General features: G+C 39.4%; 1 protein-coding gene across 1 annotated transcript in view; it reads right to left on the reverse strand.

Annotated features, from left to right (window-relative positions):
* ABCB7 (ATP binding cassette subfamily B member 7) overlaps window positions 1-25,939 on the reverse strand; it is a 45,531-nt gene that overhangs the window by 14,932 nt on the left and 4,660 nt on the right. Inside the window, exons 2-10 of the mRNA XM_068956625.1 lie at window positions 21,252-21,329; window positions 19,937-20,023; window positions 13,530-13,649; window positions 5,054-5,186; window positions 4,356-4,624; window positions 3,487-3,575; window positions 3,306-3,393; window positions 2,111-2,285; window positions 503-660 (exon numbers count right to left, since the gene is read on the reverse strand). Coding sequence (XP_068812726.1) covers window positions 503-660; window positions 2,111-2,285; window positions 3,306-3,393; window positions 3,487-3,575; window positions 4,356-4,624; window positions 5,054-5,186; window positions 13,530-13,649; window positions 19,937-20,023; window positions 21,252-21,329 — 1,197 coding nt within the window. The remainder of the gene's footprint in view (window positions 1-502; window positions 661-2,110; window positions 2,286-3,305; window positions 3,394-3,486; window positions 3,576-4,355; window positions 4,625-5,053; window positions 5,187-13,529; window positions 13,650-19,936; window positions 20,024-21,251; window positions 21,330-25,939) is intronic.

Raw genomic sequence — 25,939 nt, forward strand, 5'->3', positions numbered from 1 at the left:
AAGTATTTCAAGCAGTTCAACAAGCTAAACAGTCCATTTCCTAACTCAGAAAAAGGCAAACAGACACTCTAGCTCGGATATGTTGAAAATAATTATGATCAGCCACACAGGTTTTTTTGGTTTATTCATCATTTTCCCCAAAGAAAGCAAAAAATTTCTGCTGTAAACATTCCGCTTCACAACTTCTGCAGTAATAAATTCTGCATCATTAATTATAAATTAAAATTTAAGCACAAGGCATGAATGCTTAAGTAAAAACCTCAGTACAAGCACAGCTTCTGTGAAGCAACTTTTGCTCTCACTAAAGGGTTCTGCAAGAGAACAGTAGCAGCTATTGCACTAACTGCACCTAAAGAGGATGCAGAACAGCATCCTTGCACAGTATCCCTCCTTGAGCAGGGGTTAAACCTGGACAGTAACAAACAGGGTGAAACCATAGCATTGCTACAGAACAGCCCTACTAGCTACCCAGATACTTTAAGGAAAATAAGCTACTACTTACTTTAATTCTGGTATCTACACTGAGAAGGGTAAACAAGGTATTCATATCTATAAGTGCTTGTCTCGTCTCTCTGTATACTGTTCCCAAGAAGTTGAGGGGTAGAGAAAGCTGGAACAGCAATCCATTGACCATTACTAGATCTCCAACAGACAGGCTCCCTGAAGACAAAACAAATGGGGAAGAATAAGGAGACCTGAAGGGTAGTCTTGTTAGGGAGCACAAAAATATTTTGAAAAATTAAGTTTAGTTTCTGTTTTCCCATTTCTAAAACCAAATGTTTAAACAGTAAACAAAATACAGTCCTAGAGGATCAGATTTTAGCTAGGAAGGTACCTGAAAGGAATAGTAAGGTTTGTGCAGATTTCATCAACAAATACAAAATAGCACAAGCAGCGCATTAGGAAATTCACAGAAAATCCCATATTGCAAAGTTGCAAACTCCACTGAGCGATAAACATAAAGGGTCCTAAGTAAGTCGGAAGCATGGGGAAAGGGAGGAAATAATATACAAAAGCAAGCAAGTAGGAAAGACAAGAATTTGGAATCTTAGGAACAACTACAGACAAATGCAAATGCTAGGATGTGTCACGAGCAAGAGAGAGGGCTTCCAATACTCCGTACAAACAGAGCTGCTGATACGCATTCTGAGAACCTCTGGGCAGCTTGATATCAACTACATTGATCAAGAAACAACTCAGGATGCGACACAGTAGCTAAAGGCAAGTGCTAAGCCAGTTCAACTGAAACAGGTCAGGAAAGATGATTTAAAGCCACATTTCCAGTGTCCTGCTTAAGGGCCATTCTAAACTTTCTTAAGAAAAGCCATAAACTGCACCTGGCTTACACTTTCACTCTTCCCTGTCCTAGCATTAAAACAAGAGCACATACAGACACCACAGAGATAACACGATAAAAAGATGTACCCTTCAAACCTATGCGGATGCTAACCGACTGCTTAAATATCATTGCTGTTACTCTGAACTGCCTCCCTTTAGCGGAGCCTCATCCCGATACTGCATTCACCTTGTCTTTCTAAACAAGCAGGCTTTGCTTCATACAGTATATAAGACAAGTATGGGGAGACGGGGAAACCCCTCACATATGGGGACAGTTCTTTATTAAAGTCTTTTTATTAGTCCAAAGGAAATGAAGGACACTGGTAACAAAGCTGTGAGAGACAAAGTACAGGTATATATATACACACAGTGGGGAAAAGTCCTGATTCTTGCCAACATGGGAAAGAAGGGAGAAAAGAAAGGACCTTAAACTCTTCCCCCACATATTTTTATTCCTCAGTGTAAACATTGCTTTCATAATCCTTCATTCATTCCGCCTGCCTAAGTTACATTTTCTTAGGCTCTCACTACCAAACTTTTAAAGTCCTTCTAATAAAAATCAAAATAGTTACTACTGATTATATCACAGAACAAAACGCTGCAAGATGCAGAAATACCCTTAAAGAAGGGCTCTCAAGCAAAAACTCTCAAAATGAACTAGCATATCAACCATAAGTGAATTAAAAACAAACAAAGAAAACCTACAACACCTCTATTATGGATGAACTAAGGTAAAGGAGAATCTGTTTTAGCTTATAGACAGATCAGTTACCTGCAACAATGCCCTGGCTAGCAAGCACCATGATGGCTGTTAAGCCAATGCTAAATATAGCACTTTGTCCAAAATTCAGCAGAGCTAAAGTAGAGGTAGTCTTCAGGGAGGCGTTTTCATAGGTCTTCAAGAATCCATCATATCGTTGGGCTTCGTATTTTTCATTGTTGAAATACTGTGATATACAAAAAAGTAATACATGACGCATTCTCAATTTACAACACTGTATTTAACTCGCTATAAAATTTAGCATAGCGCCCTATATGCACAGATACCCACAAATGCCTTCAACGCTTCTAACAGCTAAAGAGAAAAGATGATAAAAGACCAGGATACGAAGATAAAACCTTTAAGAGCCAAGGTCACTCCACCAATGAGCCAAGCCAGCACTTTCTGCACTGGGAAAGACGACATTACAGAGATCCCTAACATGCTCATATCGTAACAACATACTCTGTCTCTCTCTTGTAAAACTTCTATCTAATTAATGTCCACCCCACCCCACCCCACCCCCCCCCAAAAAAAGCCCACCAGCCGCCACTGCATACTAAAAAGAAGAAAAAGTTACAGCCCTCTATCTACCAGAACATCCTTGTGGCTTTGAGGATGACAAAGTCTCTACATCTCACATAATCTTTACTTTTGGGTCTTACGTTACAGATAACTCCACTGCTCATCTTTCCAATTATAGCTCTCCAATTAACAGAAACAAAATCAGCATGATTCTAGACAAATTCAAAGCTGTCCACAGGAATTTTTAATAGCAGCTGTAAAAGGACTCGTAGACACCTGTGTGCTGCAATGGCAACAGGCGATGAGCACAGTACACGTGCTCACAGGAGAACACAATACTTTGCAGGCTTACATTCAGAAGATAGTTTTTGCCAATAAAAGAACAGAACTCTCTCCAAGCCTCTAAAGTTTGCATTCTGCAGAAACTAAAGGTCAAGGCAATTCAATCAGGAAGGAAGCTTCTCACTCTTTACCAACAAATAGGATTTTTCAAGCCCAAATGATTTGCACGCTACTGTGTTTATACTCTTCAAACGAATAATGTTTTCAAAACCATGCTATTGTTTCAAACATGTAGCCACACAAAAGATGAATCTTTAGACTCACTTTGCTGAGGCTGGGAGATGCAAGACAAGGCTGGGAGAAGTAAGACAAAGAGCCTAGCAGTACAGATCGGTCTTACCTTCACAGTCTCATAATTTAGCAGCGAGTCAATTGCAGCATTACCTGCATCATTATCTGCTTTGTTCATTTCAATTCGAAACTTAGTCCTGTAAGAGGAAAGTTTAATGCAGTCAAGCATTACATAGTTATTGCCAAGGCAACACCTTACGTACCCCCATGCATCTGAGGGGATGCCTTACCTCCACTGCGTAATTCCTATCGTGAACGCTGCATACGCTCCTAGTGTCCCCAGGGTTACTAACGCAAACTCTGCACCACATTTGTAATACTAGAAGATTAAAATAAAATAAAGAATGCTCAAACTTTACTGTCGTCTCAAAACTATGATATCACAGCCTGAAGAGACAAACTCAAGATCCCTCCCAACACATCCCTTGCTCTTAACAGTTTAAACATCAGCTTAAGTTTACAAGAAAAGTAATGATGAGACTGGCAAAGGGAAAATATAGATAAGAGAGATAGGAGGAGATAAGCAAGAGCTAGTGTATAACACATTAGTGAAAAGGGGTCTTTCAAAAATTTGCTGTTATCAAAAACAAATATTTGTTTACAGGACTGTGGGGAGATTTTAGAAGAAAGGTGTAGCCTGTGGACAAATAAACAAACAGCCTCGCAAAACAATTTAGGAAGGGTTTTCTCTACTTCAGGGTACATCAGGATAGAAACGCCCTAAGAAAAATTAAGGCATCATGGCATGGTTGCCATTAGCCAGCTTGATTGGCAACTTCCAGAGGTTACAAAATTTAACCAAATACCAAAAGGGGTTTCAATCACATGTGAACATAACAATATAAGTTAAGACCGTCAAAAAAAAGAAGGGGAATAAACAAAACGAGATTCTTACTTTTCACTTAGTTGAAGCTACATAACCAAGATTTAAATTTTAGCATATAAACATCCAAATATCCTGTTTTCAAAGACAGTAACCACCAACTAGTAAATTCAACGATTGCTTCTCTTAATACTTAGCAGACCTTGGTAAAAGAAATTCAGTTTATTATTCCCAAAAGAGACCATTCCAACTCATTAAAAAAAACCCATCACTTACCAGAATTCCACTGACTAGAGCCACTTCAAACATGGTAGGTCCCAGATTAAATACTAAAGCGCTAAGAACAAAACTGATTCCTCTCGTTCCTCTGTCAATGGTTTTTGACAGGGCTCCTGTCTGCCTGCTTAGGTGGAACGCCAAGTCCAGGTTATGAAGATGCAGAAATACATTCTTTGCTATCCTTCTGATTGAATTTTGAGCTACTTTGCCGAATACTGCATTTCTAGCTTCATTAAATAACGCTGCCCCAGCTCTTGAGATGCCATCTGAAAAAGATTACAACAATTGAAAAAAATTATTTTTTCCAACTTGCCTTCTTGCGTGAAATTACCGCATTAGACTCATTTTTCATATATTTTCAACATTTTTCCTTCAAAGGTAATTTCAATTATCCAAAATTTTACACACTTTCATTTATAAACCCTTGCACATACATATTAAATCAGTTTCATTTGCAGCTGCTTGGCGTAAAGGGTAGAATTTATAACCAAGAGTCATTTCTATAAGCGTTATTTCATTTTATAACTGGAATACTAGAGCCAAGGTCACAGAACACTGGACAGAGATGTCAACAGAGAGGCAGTTACAGAATAGCTGTCCCAAGGCTCCGCAGCGCAGAGGTCCGAAGCTCTGCTGTCCCACTACCTAACTGGAGAAGGTTAACCCCCGCCAACAGATTCGGGAATCCCACTTACAGCCAATGAGGACCGCAGTTGCCACAGTTGCGACTGTATTTGGCGCATCACTCAGGTTCAGCATGTTTCCGGACATCTGGTTGAGGCTGTCTACCGCATATTTAAACATGAAGGGAACCAATATATTCATGGCCTAAAAGCATAAGAACACCAATTAGTCAGGATGCATTAAATCGTTTATCTATGTAGCGTGAATATATTTTCCTGAAATAGCTGTACTCCTATATTTAGTTCTTCACCACTTAGAGCTGGTGGGGTGGCTCTCTCGATTTCAAAGAGAGCATTTTCCATACTAAGGAGTCTCTGCTCTCGAGGTTGCAGGGTTAGTGTGTGTGTCCCACTGGCTCCTTTTAAATATCAGCTTCTATCCTACCTTATCTGTGCACTGTAAAAGCACCTGAACCAAGTCCGAGCACTCATTAAAGCAATGGCAAGGTTGGGAAACGCATCAAGTATCAGACATCGCACAGCACATATTTACAAAGGTACGAAGTTATGTTGTCATTACAGGTTGCTTGCTCTTTACTACCTGGGCAATGTTCAGTATGAGCAACAACTACCACTACAACAACAACAACAACAACGCCCGCATTGATAATCGGGGGTCAGTCGACATATATGAAATCAAAGCTCTACTGAAGCCAAAGTTAATTTACTTTTGTCTCTCCTGACAGTCAATACTACCTCAATATTTAAATAACACTTTCCATTTGCAATGTCACTATGGACATTATCTTTTTATCTGCATTAACCTTAACATTTGTTAGAGTGGCAAAAATGGCTTACCATAAAGTCTACAAGACACTTTGAATTCCTTTAACAATGTGAGTTTTCAAATAAATTATCAAAATCATACCCACAACCTAAACATATGACATGTCACTACATATTTTTGTAAGAACAGACAGCACCAAAACCCAAATACACCTCCTCAAACAGTGGCGTTTCCTCTCCATGCTGAAAGGAGGAAAGCTCGCTACGTAAATAAATCAGTTTTAGGATTTTTTCATTTGCATTTATTACTAGCTATAGCATAAAAAAATTGAAAATCTTTAAAACAAACAAAAATCCAAAATCTTGTTAATGTTCCATTATTACACCACTTATTTATACCAACAGTTAAAAAAAACTACACTGACCATGAAGATTTCAAAATAAGGTATGCAAGCTTCTCAGCAGCTGAACATCTCTTTTAAGACTTTCCTAATAAACACGGCAGATGTTAAGACACTTTACAGTGAACTGCCTTTGCTTAATTTTTTTTGTATTGTGAAAATATTTGCGGGTGGACAACAAGTTATTTTACATAATAAGGAAACAAAACACAAAGCAGGTTGACAAAGATACTTCAGCTCTCTCCCAGCTGTTCTGGGTCTTGTATTTCAATTGCATTTCGGGACACCAGGCAGATGAAAGCCCCATTAAAAAACAACAAAAAAAAACAGTGTAAATTAACTGGGTAAAGAATAAACTGAGTTTTAAGCGAAAACAGCCGTAACGTCTTATCACTTCAGTACAAACTGAAGTTGGAAGACAGGCTTTGAGTAGTTATAACAACTATCCCAGTATCAAACATTCTCCGTATTAAAAGTTACAGTCATGAACGGAAGACAGCTACTTCACCACTGGGGAAAGACTGGCTTTTTGGAAATACTGAATTTTTAAACTATGAGATTAAAGAAAACCTTATTAATTGATTTCTTGGGGGGGGGGGGGGAAGGTTTTTTTTAAAGAACTGTTTAAACTTCACGCAAAAGTTTTAATGCAAAGGAGGAAGGAATCCTCCTTCGCCTCCTTCCTGCTGCCTTTCACCCTGCAAAAGACACTAGCGAGAGAGACAGCGCACAACCAACGCCTCCGTACCACGTAACCTAGGCGGCTCGTGAGGTTTGAGAGCAACTAGGTGAGATTATCATCAGTTCGCTTGGGGCTGAAAAAAGAGACCAGCTGAAAGAGCAGGTCCTACATTTTCCATCGGAAAATGTATCCGATGCAAGGCTGAGCGTCATTCAGCGACTTTCGTGCCCTGCAACAGGCCAAATTGTGGAAATCTTCACACAAAAAAAAAACCCAGACCCAAAGTTAGCTTTATCTGCAGAAAGCCAACAAATACCCTCAAAGCAGCAGCGTACGATAACGACTGATAACTTAATTAGACACAGAAGAAGAACAGGCTACTGTCATTACAAGCTCAAACTTTAAGCATAAAGCCCCACAAAGAACGAAAGATGCATTAACAGGGATCCCGAATCTCTACAATACTGGGATCTAAATCGCCCCCTTCCCCCAATATAATAATAATAATAAAAAAAAGCCTGCTATTCCCTTCAGAGTTACTGAAACTCAATTTTTGGTAGCGTTTTGTTCTTAATAAAGAAGAATATGCTACCACCTGTGTTAGAGCAATGACCAACGTGACAAAGTGCGGGTTTTCCTGCGAGAGCCCACTCAGTGGAAAATAAAGAGTATTGTAATGCAGATTGTGCAGCAAATCAAGACATTCTCACAAATCCCTCTGCAGGGATTTTACTCTTCAGTAGACTCGGCTACATTACAGGTAGTTTAGAAATAGAACTACAGATATATTTTAAAGTCCATTTAAAGAAAAGAGATGTATTCTTTAAACTGCAGTTCTCCACTCGCAATTAATTTAACTGGCAACAGCCTACAATTTTGCCGAAATGTCTCCTTTCACATCCATATAATTCTACCCAATAGAGTTTTAAATGAAATTTAAAGCCTGGTCTCAGGTTATAGTCGTTCTGACTCCCGGAGGGTGAAGCTTGAACAAGAACAAGGCAGCATGGTGTTGCATTTCATTAGTAATCAACACAGTCTGCTTTCCAGTCATTAAAAAAGTTAATCTTACAAAGTTTATAGCAAGAGAGATGAGAGCCCATTATTAGAAGCAGTCCTTTGCTACCCAATTTGTTAAGTCAATGAGACCATGTTCATATTAACGGCGACAAAATTTCAGCCTTCTACACAAACTCACAGCTATCTCTTTAGCGGCCTAGATTTGCCAGCACAGAATGCAAAGCTTTAAGCACACGTAGGTACTCTATAAAAAGCAACCATGCAAAACGTCTTAACTGTCTTATGCAGTATATCTGCATAGGTTTCCCTCCTCTTCTCAGTGCCTGAAAGCTTGAGAACATTTCCTTTAAAAAGGCCCTTTTAATATAAATGTATACATTTTGTTTGTAATTTTGAATTAATCACTAATCCTTACCTGAATTCATTGGCAAGTAAAAGCAAATACCCATGAAGTCATCCCAGCTCAACTGTGCCCATTCAACAGCATATTATACATCACGCTTAAATGGGTTTAAACATTTTTTTTTTTTAAATAATTGCACTATTTTAAGCTGACAATGCATCATCTCCATTCCCATGTGGGACTGCACCACTGTTAGGGCAAACTGAGTTCGTTCATCTTGCACTTCCCAGTATTTCATGTTTAATAAAGATGATGAATTGGTGATAGGCTGAGCACCCAGCATGATAAAACTGGTCTACAGTGAACTCTTCTTTAGCCAATAATTCAATGAGAAACATTAACATGAAGATGACCGAATTTATCTCTGGGCCAGTATAAAAGCATGCCCCCACAGACACTGTGCAACAACTCCATTTGTGGGAGCACAAACAGAAAACTCCATCCCTTACAGAGGCCAAGCTACAAAACACCGCCCAAAAGAAGGGAAAAGCCTCTAGTTTCATGACTTCTTTGAAATCACAGATAATCTGAAATATAATTTTTTCCAATAAGGGATGCACAAAAAACCCCTATATGTAGAAACACCTTTCACCTGAAACCTCCCCAACAGCTAACAGGGTTTCTAAAGGTTTAATGAAATCTTCTAATTACATGGAATTAGACAAAGGGCTCCAACACAAAGATCATACGTACACATCTATCTGATTAGATAGATATTGTCATCTTTGCACGTAGGTAAAATTTACGATGCAACACTTGCGTCTTGCCTTTTTAGCCAAACGGTTTCTTCTGAAGCTTACAGAATTAACCATGAGCAGAAACGCAGACAGTCTGCAAGATTTCTCTGGCTCATGAATAACACATATTTGGTCCATGACCAAAAAGCCAAGAAACTTTACAGACTGACAGAGGTGACAAGAATATTTTGTAATATTCATGTGTCTAGTCCAGCTCTGAAGGAGCCAGAGCCCTTTCTCTTCTTATGTCACATAAGAAAGAGGGAAGAAGCAGAAAAATAACTGTTCACAATATATATCCCAGTAAAGACGACAAAAAAAATGCGAGGGGGAATGTGCAAGAGGAAAAGACAGATATCTAAAACCTGGGCAGGTTAATCTGTGTCTGAAAACACAGATAATGTCTTGTGTGCTCCTCTCACCTGTTTTCTTGTTGCATCTTTCAGATCGTGCAAGTCTAGATAGGCTATAAATATTTAAGATAAAAATTTAAAGCATGTCATAATACAATAAATCTTTCAAGAAGAGGAGACCTTACTAGCCCAGGAGCAGACTCCCTCCTGTCAGCTCCTAGTCATAAAGAGCTATACAAACAGTTCACTTTGAAGGCTAGCAATATTTCTAGTAGTTATGTGTAGACAGAAAGGAATCAAAAATCACAATAATTTGTTCAATGACAGGCAACAGGGCCCCCACAAGAGGAGTCAAGACAGATTATAACTGGAGGCTCTTCAGCAACTATAAAACACAAACCGGCTTTTGTTTCAAAATTGAATTTTACTCAGCTGGAAGACTGAAAGAGGAGAAAGAAATTATTCCACAAGCAGCAGAACTAGAGGTACAGTCTCCAACTGCTTTGTGTTTTGTGGGTAACTAAACCCATGTCAAATAGGGTGCAAACTCAAAGTTTCTGCCTGTGGCTGGGGATTTCAGAGCCTACCTCTCCTCTTCTCTGTGGATTCGCTTGAGTTTTCTTAAATAAAACTGAACTCACCCTCCAGGCTCTCCCTCCTCTCTCAGTCACAGTTTGGATCTTTTTCTTCTAACTGGAAGCCTAACTTTATAAATATAGAGGTATAAAACTGCACCAAACTCTTCTGTCAAATTCAGATGAAATTGGCCAAAAGGCTTAAAAAAGTATTTTTTTTTAAGGGGAAGAGTGACTAGCAGCAGGCATTATGATTGTACAGGTCTCTGTGCAAGACCCCTAAAAACAAGCAGCCATTATAAAATTCCAGACTAAGGATGTAAGTCTCTCGGATGCAGACAAGTACATAATGAACAAAGCAAATCAGGACAGGATTGCAATGCGAGGAAAGAGATGTTAGCATTTTTGTGCCGACACAACTGCATAGCAATCAACTTTAAAAACTGGTTATATGGTCTGGCAAGTACGTCGTAATTAACCTCACGGGGAGCCAGGACGAAGGGCTCCCAAATGAGAAAATGAGGAAACTGCACAGGATTATACATGGTCCAGGCAAGTTACAGGTAAACAATTGTGTTTAATTTTCTATAGGATAATGACCTTTAGCTCACTCGAAAGAAAAAACAGATGATCAGAGCTCAGAGATATGATGGACTTACTATAGCTCTATAACAAACTACCGTATGTCACTTACGCCACAATAACTACATGTATACTTAGCACATGTAAAGCAGGAAGCAAGTTAAGAACTTTTACTCCACAAAGGAAGAGCGGGCACAGCTCAGCTGACGAGTGGCAACTTGTTAAATAGCAGTTACTCAATAATATTTGAGTTTTAACACAGCTTTGTAATGAGAGAAACCAAACAAAACAAAGAACATTAGCAAAGGACAGCTAGAAGACATCCACAAAACCTTTTGCCCCAGCCAGTAACAATATATAAACAGTAGCGAGCTAGCTGCATGTCTTCCCAATGAAATTCTTGTTTGCCAAAACAAACATTTTCACAAAACACTTCTGTTTTAACAAACAGCTCCTAAAGCCTGGGCAAAGCTCAGCAGGTTTCCTGCTCTCCTTCCTGGAAGCTGCTCTGGATGGACATTAGGGCACCCAGCTTGCCTCGTACAGAACGGGAAGTAGGAAATTTGAGAGAACACCAGCGAGAGTCCCAAGCGTGCAGTTACTTCCCCAGAGAAAGTGCAATTAAATGCCCGATTTTCTGGCGGGGGGGTGTGTGTGTGTGTGAGGAAAGCGTCTCTCTCAACAGAAAATTTCAGTTTTATATCAAATGTACAGTTTGCATTTTGATCAGCAGTAGTTCAACCCTGACATGACATGCCAAACTAGGAACCAACGAGCTAAAAATCACTGAGGAATGATGACCGCAGTGATGAAGCACCACTATAAGAAACTGCACCAAGCAATTATTTACAAGTCTGAAGAAACAGAAAGCCTTAATTGGCTACCTATCAGGTACTAAGTACCTACCAGGGGACTTCTGTGACCGAGAATAAAAAGTATCACTGATGCTACAGCAGAAGTTATTTACTCTGGTGAAAAGAGTTTGAGCATCACCGCTTTGCTGTCCTAAACTGTGCAAAACCCCAATGTTCATGAAACCAAAGAAGGGCAGAAACACGCCCCGAGCAAACCAGATTTTTTAGGTATCTTAGGTGACACTATGTATTTGCAAAACCATATACAGGTGGATGCTTAATAAAAGCAGTCCCTAATACAGAGCTATTTGCACAAGTCAGGCATCCTGGCCATCGATTTCGCTTTCTATGCATGCCAGAAAGCTGCCTGGAACACTATTACATTTCCTAAAAGCAAAGTACTATGCTACCACATGCAGGATCAAGTCTCTGGATTCACATTCATCATCATATTCATACACAAACTGGGAGAGCAGGGGGAAGGAGAGAAAAGAGAAAGAAAAGAATACTTCAGACTTCTTTCAAAAGTGCCTTCAGATTATTATCTGCCATACTATTAAAAGGCTTTAAAAAGAAATTCAGCTAGACATCAGGGGAGTCTTCATATCCATTTGGTTAAGTGGGGAATTCTTAAAAGCAGATGACAAAACCCTAAAGAACGGAGCATGTAGTAAGTTAAATATCATTGTGAGGGTAACTGCGTGGTATATAAGGCAAAATGCTCCTAGCATCTGCATTTTGAGCAGATAGTTTCCTAGATAGTTTAAGTGTAATTCAAAAACATTGTTTCACATCTTGCACAGGCATACAAAAATGGTATATTTAAAAAGTTTACTTGTACGTATATGCCATACTGTGCATGTTGCCAGCTGCGTTATCAGCAACTTCTTGAACAGCGGCAGAAAAAAAGAGCTATCTACTGGAGACAGTACCAGCTAGCATCTGACAGATTGCTTGTAGGCAAAAGCGCTGTCGACCAAAAGATTGGCCTTTCCTCTTCAGCTCAAATAAATGAACACAGTTCTCTTCCATGTACTCTTCTTTTATCATCCACATAGCTTAAGTTTGTTTCTTCCCTCTCCTCTCATAATGTGGCAATGTTGCTGCATGCTGATAAGGAAATATACTGCCACTAGCCTAAAGTGTTAAAACACATTGCTATGGAGGACCCACTTTAGCTTATCCCAGCAAGAGCCTAATATTAGCCTTACGCATGGTAAGAACTGCCATATCAAGAAGGAAGCCAGTCCAGCTATCTATCTCAAGGATAGTAACAAACTTCGCTCCCAGCATTTTGCAATCAAAGATTTCTATTTGTTTTCTATAGCAAAAGATTTTGTGCGCAAAGTTAGCATTGAACTATTTCAACAGTGTTTCACAAAATTTGCATTATATTCTCCATTAACCTGTGGAAAGCTTTTGCGTGTCTATATCCTTCCAAGAACTAGTAACCACCAAATTTGTTGCAGGCCAAGGCATAAGAGACTCTTTCACACACTGAAGTAAAGGTAAGAGCGATCCTCTGTTTCACAATAAAAAGACTACACGTAAAAGAAAAATTAGTTGAACATAAGTATGGTTCATTACAAAGAATGATAAATGATGTAGCTTCTTTCGCATTATGACACCAGAGGAGTCCCTGAACCACTAGAAAATCCACTGCCATCTCGCAGAGAGCTGAAATCCCCTTTCAGCGGCATGGCAAGAGTTGTGAGCAGACACGACCATACTGCTTAACTGCACAGCTAAAAACAGGCACAGAGCCTTGGAGAAATCCTGTTAGACAAATACAGCACCGCACAAGTGGAAGAGATCTGTAAGCAACCTTTAATTCGTATTTATCCCTTTCACAGAACTTTTAAATCTTCCTTAATAATGTAGTTGATTAACTACAATGGAAAAATCCTGGACTAAACTAATGTGAGCAACGCAAATAACACATTTGATCGTCATCATCCCCCAATCACAGATACGCATATCACAGACATAAACACACTGCTTAAAAAATGCAAACTGCATTTCTAATACTATATGCTTCTCATATAGGAAGCAGCCATAACACTGTAAGAGCCTTATAAATAAAAAAAAAGTTACTCCTTGCAAGAACTCCAGCTGAACAATAATTATCACAGTACAATGACATATCTGCTCTTACCTTTGCACCTGCTAAAAACCCCAGAGATACGGCTACCCTGGCTCGCAGGTCCGGTCTGTCTTTGGGCCACACATAAGACAACATTGCTCGGATAATCTTTTTGGCATCTATCTCTTTCAACTATTGGAAATAAAAAAAACAAAGGCATCACATTACAAAGAGACCTCAGAAACATGAACTTCAAACTGTGAGAAGCAAAATAATAGCATAAATAAAAGCAAGCTTTGCACATCTGGATCATTTTTATATTTTATTTGATGGGCAAAAGAAGCTACGCTTCAATATTTGAGACTGGGATTCCTATTAAAAACATTAAGCTATAAGTTTTTAGAGTCATGCTATGACATGCTGGTAAAACAGATGAATTGTTCTTAATTCAAACGTCCTCAAGAGTACAAGTACAGCTGTAAACAGAACACAGAGAAGCCACAATTCATCATAGCTGAAATACTTCATAAAACAAATAAACCATCCATTCCCTTTCATCTCCCCAGGATTTCTGTACAAAATACACGGGGCTGGTATTCATTCTTAGGAAGCTGTTTTAACTATAGGAACAGCTAGAGAGAAAACAAAATAAAGGAAAAGGCAAAAAAAAAGAAAGAGTATGAAGTAATAAAAAAAGTAAGGCAAGAAAAAAATCCGAAAAGACAAGAACCATAAGAAGCTTGGAGAACATTAAATGAGTTAAAATAAAATGCAGCATTCAAAAACATCACTAGCATTGTAATAACTCAACTCTCTCAAACTAAACACTTCTGAAGTGAAATTTTACATTGACTTGAAAATAATTTCAGACACATAACTTTGTCGCATTACCACAGACTTAAGCATTTCCAACAGTCAGTTTTATTGGTTTTGGTTATTTTATTCCACTTACAGAGAAGTGATAAATACCCTTATTCTGCCCATGTCTTTCAGGAACGCAAAGGGTAATCTTTCGATGGGTGCACCAAGAAGTCGGGACTACAGGCAAGAAAACTATTCTAGTTGGCTTAACCGGGCATAAAATGTCATTGCTTCATTTTAGAGAAAGGGCTCTGGAGTTAGGTCATCAAGAGGCTGCTAAGATGTAACGTGCCTGGCCGCAGGCTAGCTTAACCAGTAGGGCTCCCCCCTTTTTTTTTTTTTTTAAATGGATTCTTGTTTTACTTCTCCAAACCTCAAGCTTCCTTCTAAATGAGACCACAACTCAGATAACAAGTCTGAGAAATATCTCTGTCTTTACAAAAATAAATAAACAAAACATTTTTATGTATGGATGCTTAAATTTAACAGTTATGTGAGATATATTTCAATAGGCTCCAAAGCTAAACATACTACCTGAAGCCTAAACCGTGCTCTCCAACTGAGAACAACAGAACACGCAGTATTGCACAGCAAAAGTATCGACAACTCATTTTTCTGTGTTGGATGCTCTTGGATAATCTTGAATGACACGAAGGTTATCTACAGCTGAAGGGAGGCCAGCAACTAGCAGCTAATCTTTCCATTTCAGGCCATGTTTTGTTGGGGTGGAGGGCAGGTGGAAGAGAAAGTTAGTCCACACTTGACGATGACTTTTCATAACAGAAGTCCGCACAGAGAGGGTGTTTCACAATGTCTTTAATGTTCCCCTCCCTAGTCTGTGTACTTCAAACGCTCCCTTCTCAGTTTTGGGAATAAAACAAATCAGAACACAAACTCTCATGGAAGTCCCAATTTGAAGAGACTGCTGCAGCGGCCGGTGAAGCCAGTCCTACAAACTTAAGCTTCTGCAAGCACAGAATAACTCACCTCAGTGTTTCTAGTCACAGCTTCAAAGAGAAAAGGACAAGAGAGATCGTATATACTTTGTCAACAACGGCAAGCATATTTGAGCGTCGCAAAACATAAGCACATTTTAGGGGACTTAAAAAAAAAAAAAAAGATATATGGCTTATTTGTAAATCAGCAGAGGGTGCAAAATAATATTTCTCTGTTGTGCCCTACTCATGCAGGAGATGGAGATATCTGCTGCAGCATATACATGAATCCTTCCTTTTGAGCTAAGGATGTGCATAAATAGCCTCGTATTTCAAACATTTAGAAAATACCTTTGATCACCACTTACAGGTTAAAAGGAAGGAAAAAATGGTATCACATTAACACAAAAGCTACTAGTGCAACCACAGTTGTTCTAATTATATGTTGCTATTGGCTAGTCAGACTTTGCAGAAAAGCAATTAGAACGAAAGAAACGCATTGGCTGCAAACAAGGAATCCATTTCAGCTTCTCCATGGCTCTGAACGGTGACAGAACCAAATAATCTGTTCAGAAAAAAAGAAAAAAGTCAGAAGGCAGCCAGTCATTTGCCAAAGGCCTTGTCAAAGGGACAAGAAGAAATATCAAAGGAGGTACAAAACGCACATTACATCAAAGTTTACCATGAAATAAATGTTGTTACTGAAACAGAAACGTTGTACAGAAACATGAGTTTAAAATGCTTTAAGTATGCAAGTGGCAACATTAAGAATGAAAATGAGCAACCTGTTCAATGCACTCAGGCCCCTTTACTTGATTCTCTACAGTATATGAAAAGGTTAAGACAGAGGCATTTGTTTTACCTCCTTTCAAGTGGCAGTAACGTTCTGTCCATTGTTGTAGAGATAAGGCTTGGAAGAAAATACAGAACGGAAGGAAAAGCGGTAGATTTATAACACAGCAGGTAGTAGGGAAGAAAAGTTCTTTTTTTCCTCCCTCTCTCTTCTCTTCTCAGATTTATCATGCTTTTAAAACGCCCTACCAAATACTGTAGACTACTTGCAAAGGAACGAGCACTGAGTACCTTCTTGTATCCATTTGTACTTAAGCTGTCAGTGCTGATGAGGAAAGAAAGACCCTGTTCTGGCCCCGTGCACTCACTCACGGAGCTGCATCATCCTCGGCATCGTGCTAGCCCAAGCTTTCTTACACCTGCACGAGGTTACACCGCAAACTACTCACGGCTCGCTGACGCCGTCTTCCTCCCCCTCTTTTTCCTCTCTTCCCAGCACTCAGCTGTACAGTCTCTGTCCACTTCTGGCCCCAGCTCTGGAGCTCATGAAACCCCTCGATGAATGGATTCAGCTTATGAAACTGGCAGAGAACTTTGGTCTCGGTTGCACGGTTTCAGCTCGGGAAAGACTCAGATTAACGTGCAAATTTGGTAGCATGAGAAAAGGCACGGCTGAGAGCAAGACCTCTCTTTTTTTGGAAGCAGCAGGCCTTTAGATTGTCTCAGCTCATGATAAGCAGTTTGCGCTGAGTGAAGTCGCGTTAGCTGCTTGGTGGGGTCTCCTCCCATTTGGATCAGTTATTTTTCAGCCAGAGCGCTTCACGCTGGCTGGCTACCAGGCTGCGCAACGCTTTGGAACAGGCCACCTGGGTGAGGAAGGAGGACAGATTCCCTTCTCAGGTGCCTTGCCAGCTTAAACACACATCAAACTAGGGCCTGAATTTTCCTTCTAAACTTTGTAAAGCAAAGCGCCTAGTCTTCCGTCTTAGTCTTATCCATCCCTCCGTGGAGGTCAAGCAACAGAATAAGATGGTGGTAGGGGGCAGGCTAATTTTCAGGGCTCCATCATGACTATCGGCATCTCCATAAGAAAGCAATATACGACTGCTTCGCAACAGGTCAGACACCACAGGTTTTATTGCTAGCTATTCTGTGTACAAAATACTACCATACACAATAAACGAATCGAAGATGGTAAAGAAGAGTAATTTTTCCAGTTTCAGTCCTCAGCACACTGGCCACCGTGGCAAGTAAAAGGGATTTGTAACAAAAACAGATGCGCAAGCCCAGATGCGCTTCTATTCTAGTCACTTGTAAAACGCGGATAAGACCTACCACCCCTCACACTCCTTGTTTAGCGTCAGCGTTCAGCCCTGCCCCTTCTGTGGCAACTTCAGGGGAGGCAACTTAAAACGTCCGTCCCAAAGTCGGTTTCCAGAAAGAACATGCTGGTTTGTCAAAAATTTTTGGAGAGAGGCACAGGTGTAACATAGCTGACATGTATACCAGCTGCTGTTTTCCTAAAAGCATAAGCCTAGAAAAAAAAATTCCCACACGGTAATTTGGGTGCCAGTACTTTCATGCATTGAATATAATTGCAAACTGTCACCGCAAAAGCCATTACCAACCAAATTTCAGAGCCCATTATGAGTCCCATTACGAGTGCAAGGACTGCACTCACAATATCAGATTTTCTTCCCTTCCTTTTTGCCCAAAACCTCTGGCTTTTGCACCTACTGTTACTCTTTCTTCCTCTCCATGCATTTCACTGCTTCTACAGCTAATACTTGCTGCTTTCTCCTTTGCAATATTTGCTTAGTTAGGCAATATCCATAATTAACATTTTCCTATATTAACTGCATTACAACTTCATTTATTGGAATAAAAAAAAGTCGGGGAACTGGCTTACGCAGGAATAGCTACAAATAATGCATGAGCACAGAATGCAGACCAATAAAAATATCCGTTGACAACAAAATTTCTGGCTATCACATTCCTAGCAAATTTTAATGAAACACTCACCCTTTCTTAATATTACTAGTGTTCTGGTAAACAGAACTTTGCTTTTCCTTTCTGATCAGAAAAAAATGAAATTTAAGTTTTGAAGGATGCTAAACTGCAGACCTTTGAAAAGGAACCACTACAAAGCAAATATACAAGATATAAGGACTAAACAAGTTTGTCCTGAAAGTTGCCCTTCATGTTTGAAGGGGTTCAGTTGAAAAAGCTCTGCACTTCAGGAAGTCTCTTTCTCAAGAAAAAATAAAAACCTTGTGGCATTGTTGAAGGTGGGTCAATTGTGAAGTTGCCTGGGAAACAGATTTGCATCAGCACCATATGAAGGTGGGCTTGTCCTAAAAGTGTGTGTAAAATATCTTTTCCATGGAGATGTGAAAACTGAAGTTCTGACAACTGATAGAAAATACTCTGCCGATCAACATGCCCAGGAGAACAGAAATTATAATAGGAAAAAAACAAAAAACAAAAAAAACCACAAAAAAAACCCCAATCAAGAAAACCCCAACAGACAAACGACCACTGCTGCCTTCCCCTTCACAGAAGAAATACCACTCATAATGTAATTGGGGTAAATAGGGAGAATAGTCTGCTAGTTTTAAGTGTGTTTTGCCTAGAAGATCTTTGAAAGAGCCTGTAAATGTTGCAAGAAGGTTGTAAAACATGTCTAAAACTAATATTATGCACAGGGCCAGTAGCGCTACCTACTGAAGATGTCCAATTCTTCTGCCTCCCCCTTGTGCCTTATGCAGAAAAAAATCAGAGATGCTTGCTACAACAAACTTGGTATACTTTATGTAACCAAATACTCTGCTACTATAAAAGTATCCAATTTCAGCAGGGTCCCTCCTGACTGTAGCACAAACAGGTTTGAAGGAATACTTCTCAGACTAAAATGTAAGAGGAAATTGTAGGTACAACCGTTTGAGTCTTTTAGGAATGAGTCTGTGGAAAATGGTCAGAACTGTTAAACACAAGCAAACCAGGCCTTTCTATGAATAGCCCTAAGACACCCGAGTTCTGCAATGAGTTTTAAAGTTTGTCATCAGTATGGCCTTTGCTAGTCTTAGGGACATCCCACTCAAGTTTGAATAAGTTATAACCGCTGTGCGATATCAATCTGAAAATACACAAAGCATCAGAAATAAGTCTGCATATGTAACTTCCATTTTCTCACTTCCTAACTTGAGTGCTTTGATTTTTGAATTTTAATAATGCAAAATTTTAAAGTGTTTTAACTAAAAGCCTGCCTATTTATATAACTGTAATCATGTAGTCTAATAAAAGATACTGCTTCTCCCTACACACCCATCATCATCATTTTAAGACAGGTGCTTCCTGCATATAAATACAGTAAAAATACATCAGATGCATTAACATTAAATCAAAGTGATTAGACATGCACAGTAAACAGTTAATTACTCCCCCTGCCCCCACTTCAACTGCAATGGCAACACCTGATGCCCTGGCTTGTATCCACAAACTAAGTCCTGCCAATATGAATGTCAATTCACAGGGAAGCATCAGTCACAAACAAGAATAAGTAACCACGTTAAATCACAATGGAACATACCTATCACAGAGAAAAAATCTACCAAGCAGATTTCAAGGGAATGTGTGAAATTAGGGTTCTATTTTTAATAAAACAACTGAAGCACTTTAAAACAGCTATTGCAAACGTGGTGACTTAAGAGCTAGTAAGCCAACACTAACAATTAAACAGTATCTACTCTGCTACAGTGTTCACATATTATCTATCAATACAGTTTCTCACAAATTGCTATTTGAGGGGGTTCAGCTTTTGTACAAAGGTGAACATACTTTTGATTTAAAGAGTAACACTAATTAAGCAATTTTTTTTTTTTTTTTTTTTACCCCTTCCTTTGAATCTGTGTGAAGTCCTCCACCTGCATGACCATGCCAACACGTTCTCTTTTCTATCAGTTGCCACCTCTGGAGCATCTGCGTGAAAAAGAAAAGTCAATTTGCAAAAACCTCAGGAAACATGCATTTAAAAACCAATGAAGAAAGAAGAACCAGTGATCTGTTTTCCCTCCCTCCCATTCAACTGTATTACCTTGCTTTAATAAAGGATATTACCTCTCTCTACAAACCTTGCCTCACCTTAAGAAAACAATAACAAGAAAGGGACCATAAATCTAGCAGTATAGCAAAGAACGTGTTGCAAGCAGCCAGAAGGTAAAGACAAAAGAGCCTTACATATTTAAGTAAAAAGGATGACTACAAACTTAAAAGTGGAGTAAAAAAACGTAGAAAAGAAAGTCTTAGAGGACGATATTCCTGACACGTTAACGAACAAAATGGAACACATTTAGGCAATAAACCTCTTCCCGTGTATGAAAGATTAACTTTAATCTCGGAAGCAAAATAAAGATGGAAATAAATCAGCTTCACACTTTCCAATCAGGATGAGAATGGCCTACCGGTGTCATGACAGGGACAAGTTCACCTGGTCCAGAACCCCTGCAGAAATCAGGATTTCCTGATTCAAAGTTACATTTTCTTATTTAAAGAACATTATCAAAAACCATCCAAGTCAATTTCATGCTTTGAAGTCCTACGGACTGTCAAAAGAGTCTTGCTTCTTGAGTCAGTTCTACGAGTGGTTTATTGGAGGGAAAAAAAAAAAAAAAAAGAAGTTCCAGACAAATACATTTTCTAGTGTCATTCAGACCGTATGTACTACTTGGAAACGTATAACATAATTTTCCAGGAACTGTAAAAGTTACATCTTATGCTTACATTAGCGTTAAGCCAAGCAGACCTCGAAGGAATAAGAACCTGACATCCTGACACTCAGAACGACAAGCTATAAATTTCTTAAGTGTCTTGACGTTCCCCAAACTATGCAGAATCTTGAAGTAATAAAGTCCTACATACTCCAGGAAAGCTTATTGCTTTCTACACATTTTTCTGAACGTTAGACTACATGAATCTAAGGGTCAACAACCAAAAGTTACATACCTAAGAACTTTTCTCTTTAAGTTACTATGTTAGCATTAGCTTTCAGAGATTCAAAAAGACTTCTTGAGGGAAGTGCTACATTTAGGAACCATAGGGAAATTATTTCCAAAAAATATGAGAGAGAGGCAACAAACTGAAAGATGCACCAAGGTCTTGAGCTTCCTCCCATCTGCAAGTAGGAAGAAGGAAAAAAATTTATACCTACCTCTGCAGCATCTAATAATGGTCTTGAATAACCTCTCCCCAGAGTCTGCCATGATGTTTGTTTGCATATTGGTGGAATCTACAGAACAGAAAGGAAAAGAAAAAAAGAGAGATTGAAAATGGAGTAGTGCAGAGCATGCATTTCACATTCACAGAATATTGACCTAGCTTATGTAAACATGCATAACATAGGAACCAGGCAGAGGGCTTTTTTTTTTTTTTTTGACAACTTACCACAGAAAAATAAAATGAAAACTGGCAGGGAGCAGGTGTATAATAAACTGCATTCAACCTTTTACAATGCTAAATGACAATGAACCCTTCCATTCCCCAAGTCCCCACTCCCATCAGACTTTTCTTTTGTATCATGCAAACCCCAAAGTTTTCCCTTTCCTCTCACTTTGTTCTTTGCTCTAATGGTCTTCTGAATTCTTTTCAAATGTTCTTCTTTTGTTCTGTTTTTCGTTATGCTTATAGGCTTTGCCATTTTCAGTCTCTCCTAGCTCAGCTGATACTATGCTTGGCTCACAGACTGTAAGCCTAGTCAAAGCTACTACTCTTGACTGGGAGGCATTGGGACCATCAGAAATTACAGCATGGCTGACTGCAAGTTTTAGGCAGACAGGATACAAAATGCATTCATTCACACACGTGTCAATGCATATTTAACAGGCATACAGTTAGGCACCAACCATAGCATGCTTTGCATGTCATATAAAGCAATTAATTTTCCGTAAGAGTTTCACGTGACCATTTCTTTTCCCTAAATGGACTAGCTGGCAGTGCTTGCTCAATGGCAAAACACAGGCCCCTTTTTGGTTAGCAATGATGGTTTCACATCATCTTTGACATATTCAGTAATGAAGACAACCACTTATCCCCAAAGCTAATTCCCGCTTTCAGACGTTCTAGTACTCCTAAACCACGCAGGCTGTATGCATCCCACTAATCAGCATTTCACTGCTTTGTTGCAATATTAACCACATAGCTCTCACTATATAAAAATCAATATTACAGAGTAAAATAGCAAAAGACCAGCTCATCAGCCCAAGGCAAAGGGCAAAAGTCAGAAAAAAAATTAACTTGATCAGAAAGAAAAATATTTTTAACCTTAACAAACAGCAGCACTGCCATAAATACGTATGTTTTGTATACCTTGCACTAAACATTCCTTTGCTCTGGTCCTAACGCGCATAATGTTAGCTACAATTTAGTCAGTCTTTTGCAAGAAAGTGAAGCTAATTCCCCGCATACACCTTTCACTTTCATATGAGACCTACTCATTCCAAACATTGCAACTATGTGACATTACATACAGAGAAAGAATAAACTTTTTGGAACGATGTATTTGGCACTCAGTAGGGCTAATTGACCTGGGTGAATTGCTGTCCTGGTGCTTCCAAGGCCTGAGCTAAATGAAGGAGCTTCGTTCATAAGGCGCTTCATTGTAGATACACTCATAACATAGTTTCATGTAAACACTCGACTCCAACCAAACTGCCAAAGAAAGCAAATGCAGGTCCAGACAAACACACTAACGCACTTGCCGCAGGGACAGTGACAGCTTCATAAACAGAAAATATACTGGAAAAAGACAAGGTCTTCAAGAGGTCTCAGCACATTTTGAGTTCCTGCAAATCCGTTAATTGAAGACACAACTATTTGGGATAAAAGGTCCCACTAACGCACAGGAGGAGGAGTAAGCACTTTCAGCAGTTAACCACTATTGTGGCATCTGGGAACAACCTAGAGTCTGATACTAAACGAAGTTGTACAACCCAAACAAAAGGCAGTGGCATTCTCAAACTCAGTAAAGGCAATTACGTCAATACAACTCCAGCTGCTTCCCCAGACAGAGGCCATGCAGAAGCATGGATTAAACTATGACAATCTAGAATTTAGAGTGGAGACATGATCCAGGGCGAGAGCCACAATACCAAGAGGAGTAAAACTCTGTATGCATACCCATTAGACTCCAGGTTATTTGGTTCCTGTGCCCTAAAGACAAGTGTACAATCAGCATGTTGAAATACTCAGTGTCTCTACACCAGCATTTTATTTCCTTTAAATATCTGATACTCATAAAAGATTGCTGAGACGCTGTGCCAAAGAGGTTTAGGGGCTGATCACAACCTCATTTTGGCTTTCCTGAAGACAACACAAGCTGGAACCTCTCCTGAGTAATACCATCTTCTCCTGCTTGCCTTTGCAAGAAAAAATATATCAATTTTGAGTTACTGTAAAGAGTTGAAATCCAGGTTTTAAATTCACAATGCATTTTTTCGTTGTGTATTCCTAGCACATGGGAATACACAACTGATGCTCCAATGGAAAATGGAAAGTAATTATTGTTCTTCAAGAATGTACTTACATGTCGTCATAAGCAATATTTTACTAATAGTTTCTATCCTTTGACCCTGAAATCCACAAACTTCTCTTCTGCCTGAAGCATGAGAAAAACATAATACTGTAGAAGTAAGTTTACTAAAACATCGACAGATCTGCTCTCAGTCGCGTTAAACAGCCTACTTAGCCGACTGAAGCTATAAACTGTCATGGGGTTAACAGAAGAACATAGCAAAAAGGTCACATGATTTGCACAAGCTACATAAATTGAAGTTCTTCATTTTCAGTCTTGTGCCTTGAAGGCTGGAGGTTGCAATCCTCTGCCAAGCTCCTGCTGAAAATCAAGTCTCAGCAGACAAATCAAGAACTAAACATTGACACGGTGAACAATTTACTCTCCCAGCAGATCTTCCAGCCATCACAGTATTATTGACAACACAGCCCAAAGGAGTGGGACAGAAAGAAGCTTACACTGTCGCCCTCCCCGTACCCCGTAGGCAGGCTTAGGACCCCACTGACTCTCACCGCACCTCCTCCTCAGCAGAGCTAGACTGCAAAGGAAAGGCATGCTCGTTCCTTATGACGACAGATAGAAGTAGTCTGTTATTGCCTTGAAGGAACAGGAGCAAGCCCTGTGTATTTCTGAACTTCAGAAATTACACAGGAAACTTTAATTCTGGCATTTCCTAACTTACGAATGCCCGACTCTGCAATCATTATGTTCTTTTAATTTGGGATATGATTCTATACACTTTAAGGGATGAAACAGATGTCTAGTATCAATCGCGCATAAAAGTCACATTCTTAAAAGTGTCATGACTGTGGGTAGTAGGTTAAATACTGTATATGCAAACAAACAATCGAGATTAAACACATTTGCTCGAGGCCAAATCCTTACTCAGAAGCTTCTCTACCGAAATTCCAACGTACTGTTCCAGAGTACATTGGCAAGATAGCCAGAGTACATGCAGAGATTACTGTAGTTAAAAACAAACAAACAAACAAACTCCATTAGATTAGTAACCGTAACAGGAAAGATACATGAAGGTAGGATTCAAGTCCCACTGCTAACTTCACTGAGAGCGATATAAAGCAAGAAAGGAAAAGATGAAGGGGAAAGAAGAGAGGAAGAGAGTGAGAAAGATGGAAATATTCTGGCAGGCAGAATATATTAACTTTGCAAACTAGACTAAATCGCCACCAATACAAACAGGAAACGCTAGAACTAAGCTTAACAATGGCCAGTTTGCAACTGCTCTGTACACCTGCCCAGAACAAATTGGGACCACAAGGGTAACCAAAAGGTACGTTAGGGATTTTTCCCAGAATATCTTCTTAGTAACATACATTCGCATTTAGTTTGTTTTGGGAAAACACATCTCCGTGGCACAACGGAAGACTCCCATAGCATTGTAGCAGGCCTCCCAATGCACATCACAGCACCCTCTACCATAGGGAGGGTTGCTAACACGCTGTGGGACCCCAGTATTTCCCACGCGAGTTTCAGACCAAGTTCCCATGTCTCCATCTATTCTACTTCATAAACTATCCTTTCTTGCAACAGTTTTCAATAGTATTAGATGTGCACTTTCAAAGCAGAAACAGGAGACGGCTGATCTGTTCAGCAGTGATGCTGCCTCTATAAAGGGATTTTGAAAACTGAAGAAATTCCAACTACAATATGTTATTATGCACACATCTGTCAGCTAAGAGACTGGACAAAAGGTCTTATAATGAAGCTAAATCTCAGGGAATCCATTTCTGGTCTTGCTATATTTCTTCAACACGAGCTCTGCTCAGAAGATGAGGGAGACTGTCGACTTATACTTCCCACGCGTCAAACTGCTCAACTGCATTATCAGAACAGTCTAGAGAGGGGAATTCAGCGACACACACAGACACATGAAATTAAATCGTGTCCAGGCAATGAACAGTAGTAGAATTTTGAAGGAGAGCCAAGGCTTTTGCAGGGGAGGAGGAATGGAAAATATAAATAAGTTTAACCAAAATACCTGAAATGTCTCTTATTACATCTTCTAGAGCAAAGGCTATTATTAAATTATGCACAAGAACATGCTCTTTATCACACATCATGTAGCAGCTGGAAGGCCAAGATAATGCAAGAAAAAAAGTCTTTTCTATTTTTACTGTTACACTTTACGATAATTTATACAGCCTTGCTTTTTACAACTGCCAAAGTCAACTCTGAAAGAAAACCCTCAGCGTATTTCTTGACTTAGGAAGATTCATGGTAAAATAATCATCCTCAGCTAAAGGATGTTGGTTTTTTTCAGTCTCATGGTATTTTTTGCCATTTAAGTTTTAGACTGATTAGAATTTACT

This window comes from Struthio camelus, chromosome 11 (assembly GCF_040807025.1).
Source record: "Struthio camelus isolate bStrCam1 chromosome 11, bStrCam1.hap1, whole genome shotgun sequence".
NCBI lineage: Eukaryota > Metazoa > Chordata > Aves > Struthioniformes > Struthionidae > Struthio > Struthio camelus.